The 3825-nt window shown below is 49.4% G+C and overlaps 1 protein-coding gene across 3 annotated transcripts in view; it reads left to right on the forward strand.

Moving 5' to 3' along the window:
* Positions 1-2638: 2638 nt before the first annotated feature.
* Positions 2639-3825, forward strand: part of Efcab14 (EF-hand calcium binding domain 14) — a 39596-nt gene continuing 38409 nt past the window's right edge. The window contains exons 1-2 of one of the 3 annotated variants that reach the window (XM_029539929.1): positions 2648-2934; positions 3259-3720. In XM_029539929.1, the coding sequence (XP_029395789.1) occupies positions 3539-3720 (182 nt within the window). In that variant the 5' untranslated portion in view covers positions 2648-2934; positions 3259-3538. Of the gene's footprint in view, positions 3721-3825 lie in introns of all 3 variants that reach the window. The other 2 variants (XM_029539928.1, XM_021200393.2) reach the window with 2 other exon arrangements.

Genomic DNA, 3825 nt, shown 5'->3' on the forward strand with positions numbered 1-3825 from the left:
GACTCAGCAGAAAGACCAGCTCCACCAGCAGTGAGGGCGGAGGGTAGCGCATCCTTGGCCCTGTCTCATTGAGCTGAGATACTCAGCCACTGTTCCCTTGGTATGGATGTAGCATCTACAATAGAAAGACCTCCCACCCCGAATAGGTACCTCGCTAGCCTTTGGATTATAGTGACCTCAGACAAGATGTGTCTGTGAAACAGTTTGTGAATTTGGTAACCTCATCTCTCCATTTCCAGCCCACCAGGAAAGCACCAGGGCAGATCTGACCAATAAAACTGTTTGTGATGATAGAATGATATGAGACTGCACTTTTCTATGGCCCCCAGCTAGCCACATGTGTCTACTGGGTAAGGAGTCAGTGGTACCAAGGAAACAAATAGAACAAAGCTAAATGGGACATTTACCTGTGCATTTGGCATATATGGTTTGTAGCTTCTGTGCTTGGTTGGAGTCAGCTCTAGAAACAAGAAAGGGACAATAGAAAACGGAGCCTCTATACCACAACTCCAGGCTTCAGAAGCCTCAAGACAGACAACTGTCTCCCCAAAAGTCGATGTTTATTTCAGGTACAGAGTTGGGAAACAACCCCAGGAAAGTCAAACAGCTGTCTCCCGACAGAGCTGGAATTGCAGGCAGGATTAAATTTCATGATTCCCAAGCTCTCCCCTACCTCTGCAGTACACTGTTCATGTACGTGAACATGCGGTCACGTATCTAACAGGTGGCTGTGATTAGGTGCTTACCACTGGGTTCGACACTTAAAAGACGAATCAAGACACACACCTGGGCTTTAGGAGGGAGTCCTCAGGCAAAGGTAGTGTGCAGCTGCCACAGTGAGAATATAGGGATTTAAATCACTTTGGTTTCCTTCCAGGTAGCTCAACGCACCATGTTATAAATATCATTGACGTCTGCTGAGTTTCCAGTTTATATTTTAGGCCGTAGTTCCTGCCCAGAATTCCCTGTGGACATACCAAGCAATCTACTGGATTTCGAATTTAAATAGCAAATAGGCTTCTTGACCTTGTCCCCAAACCTTCCCCCGTCTCGACAAATGGCAAGGCTCTTCTCATTGCACCCTTCCAAACTTCTAGGGTTGTCCATGACTCCTTTTTCTTTTTTAAAAAATTTCTTTCATCTAATCCACCAACAAATACCTTTAACTCTGTGTGCAAGACACATACAGAATACTGGCCATCCCCACGGCTGCCACTCCACTGTCCTCTTCATCTCCATCCAGACTGAAGAAATTCTTGGGTCCCTCTCTTTTTGTTGTTTATTTTTCCAAACAGTAGCCAGAGTCATCTTTTTTTTTTAAAAAAAAATTACTTACTTTTAATTTTATGTGCATTGGTGTTTTTCCTGCGTGTATGTCTCTGTGAGGGCTCCTGGAACTGGAGTTACAGACAGTTGTGAACTGCCATGCAGGTGCTAGGAATTGGACCCAGGTCCTCTGGAAGAGCAGTCAGTGCTCTCTTAATCCCGGAGCCATCTCTACAGCCCCTAGAGTCACCTTCTATAAACTGAAAAATCAGAGTATGTTCCTCAATGGTTTCTCAAACTTCTTCTATAAAACCCTGCGAGGTCTACTTCCTGATGTTCCTATACCTTCATTTCCTGTCACTCTTATTTTTTTTCCACACCAGGTCTTTCTGAGCATTCCTTCATGATACTGTTTTACTTACTCTATGGCTTCCTGAGGACCTGTGCCCCAAAATCCCTTTATCAAAGACAACAGGTACGCCTCACCCTATCTTATTTCGGTTTCCCTCATAATATTCATCCGCTTCTAAAGTGTAATGTGTGTGCCTATTGCTTTCATGCTCAACTACAAGCTGGAGCCGATGAGCAGGTAAAATAGAGGAAGCCCAATTGAATTTAAATTTCAATAAACAAGGAATTATTTTTCAATATGAAGTTGTCATAGATATTGGAGGGCTCTTATAATTTAAAAAAAAAATAGCTAAACCAGGTGTGATGGTGCATGCCTTTAATCACAGAACCCAGGACCGAGGCAGGCAGTTCAAGAACAGCGAGGTGTACATAGCTAGTTCTGGGCAGCCAGGACGACATAGAAAACCTCTGTCCAACCCCCTCCCCCCAAAAAAATCACTGTTTATCTGGTATTGGTTCTGTATTTTATTTGCTAAATCTGGCAACTCTATACAGAAAGGCAAACACATTGTTTATTGTGTTTATGGCAGCATCCCCAGAGCTAGAACAGTCTCGAAATTTCACCACCAGTAAATATTTATTGGATAGATGGGTGGGTGGGTGGATAGATGGATGGAGGGATGGATGGAAGGATGGATGAATTATTCAACTGGGCCATTAAGACAGTGAGTCTAAAGAACCTAAGAGGAATGGAGTCTTTGAAGAACTTTTCAGAAGGTGGAGCCTCGGGTGCCAATCCCCGCCCCTCCTTCTCTGTAGGCAAAACTCCGCCTCCGCTGTAAGTTGCGGCGGTCAGCCGCGGTCCGACAGGGGGCGGGGCCTACTAACTGTGGCTCCAGACCCGGCACGGGCCAGAGCCGCGGCCCCTTTAACGCTCCACCTCCCCAGCACCACGCGCGCCCTCCTGCGTGACGTCACCGTGGGGCGCCCAATGGGGGCGCGGCTTACTGGCAAGCCTTGCCCTGGGCCGCTGCCAAAGGGGAAGTGAGCTAAGACTGGAGCTATGGCCCGGGTCTGGAGCTTGCGGCGGAGGCCGCCGCCAGCGCGTCCAGAGAAGTCGCGACCGGAGCAGGAGCCGGAGACGCGGCTGGACTGGCCGCGGCGCGTGTGAGTTGCGGAAGTCGCCGGTGGCGGAACACTTCAGGCTGGCCGAGCGGTGGTCACCCCTCACCACTGCGCCCCCTCCAGGCCCTAGCGGCAGGGCTCCCGCTCCTCTCGCGCCGGTCTCTACAAACTCAGGACAGAAGCCACGGGAAGGTGATCATCCCGAATCCCAGTGGGCGTCCCGGCCTGGGAGTTTTCTAGGCGCCCAGGCAGTGTCGGAGCTCTCCTGTCACCACCTCTCCAGTTAAGGATTAGCGAGTTCCCACTGCCTGCTCTGCAGTCTCCTCTCCTCCCATTCAAAAGCAAGTTTATTTTCCTTCTGCATTGGGAATCTTGTCCCAGAGATCCAAAGTACCTTAGTTTTGTGTATCTTTCCCCCCCGCTACTGGAGCACTCCTAGAAATATTGGCTGCCCACACGACTTAGAATCTCGTGCTTGACTTAGCGGGTTGTTTTGTTTCGCTTTCCTTTTGACAGGTAATAGTTGTTTCAGAAATTTATCCATTTGGATCAACAGTTCCTTGGCCATCTCTATGTAACTCCCCCCGCCCCATCCACCCGAGTCCAATTTCTTTTGGGCTCCATTCTCCAGCCCTCAGTAGATCTGGTCAGTCCCACCTCTGGGTGGGAGTGATCAGGGGGCTCAGGCCCAGGATTTCCAACCCTGGAAGGCAGTTCCAAGTCAGCGAGAGAGTTGGGTGTTGGCTACGAACCTGGCAGCTCAGGAGTGGGCCCGCCACTCACCCCCCACAAAAGGATGAAAAAGCGCAAAGAGCTCAATGCGTTGATCGGCCTGGCTGGGGACAATCGGAGAAAGAAGACCAAGCAAGGCTCCAGCAGCCACCGCCTGCTTCGCACCGAGCCTCCTGACTCAGACTCGGAGTCCAGCACAGAGGAAGAGGAATTTGGAGCAATTGGAAATCGCTCTCGTTTTGTCAAGTGAGTGTAGCAGTGAGGAGGGCTGAAATGGGCAAAAGGCATCTTGCACTACTACCAGCCCGGCAAATGGATGAGGAGAGGGGAGGCCTTAGGAAAAAAAAAAAA

The sequence above is a fragment of the Mus pahari genome, chromosome 6, assembly GCF_900095145.1.
Source record: "Mus pahari chromosome 6, PAHARI_EIJ_v1.1, whole genome shotgun sequence".
Classification (NCBI taxonomy): domain Eukaryota; kingdom Metazoa; phylum Chordata; class Mammalia; order Rodentia; family Muridae; genus Mus; species Mus pahari.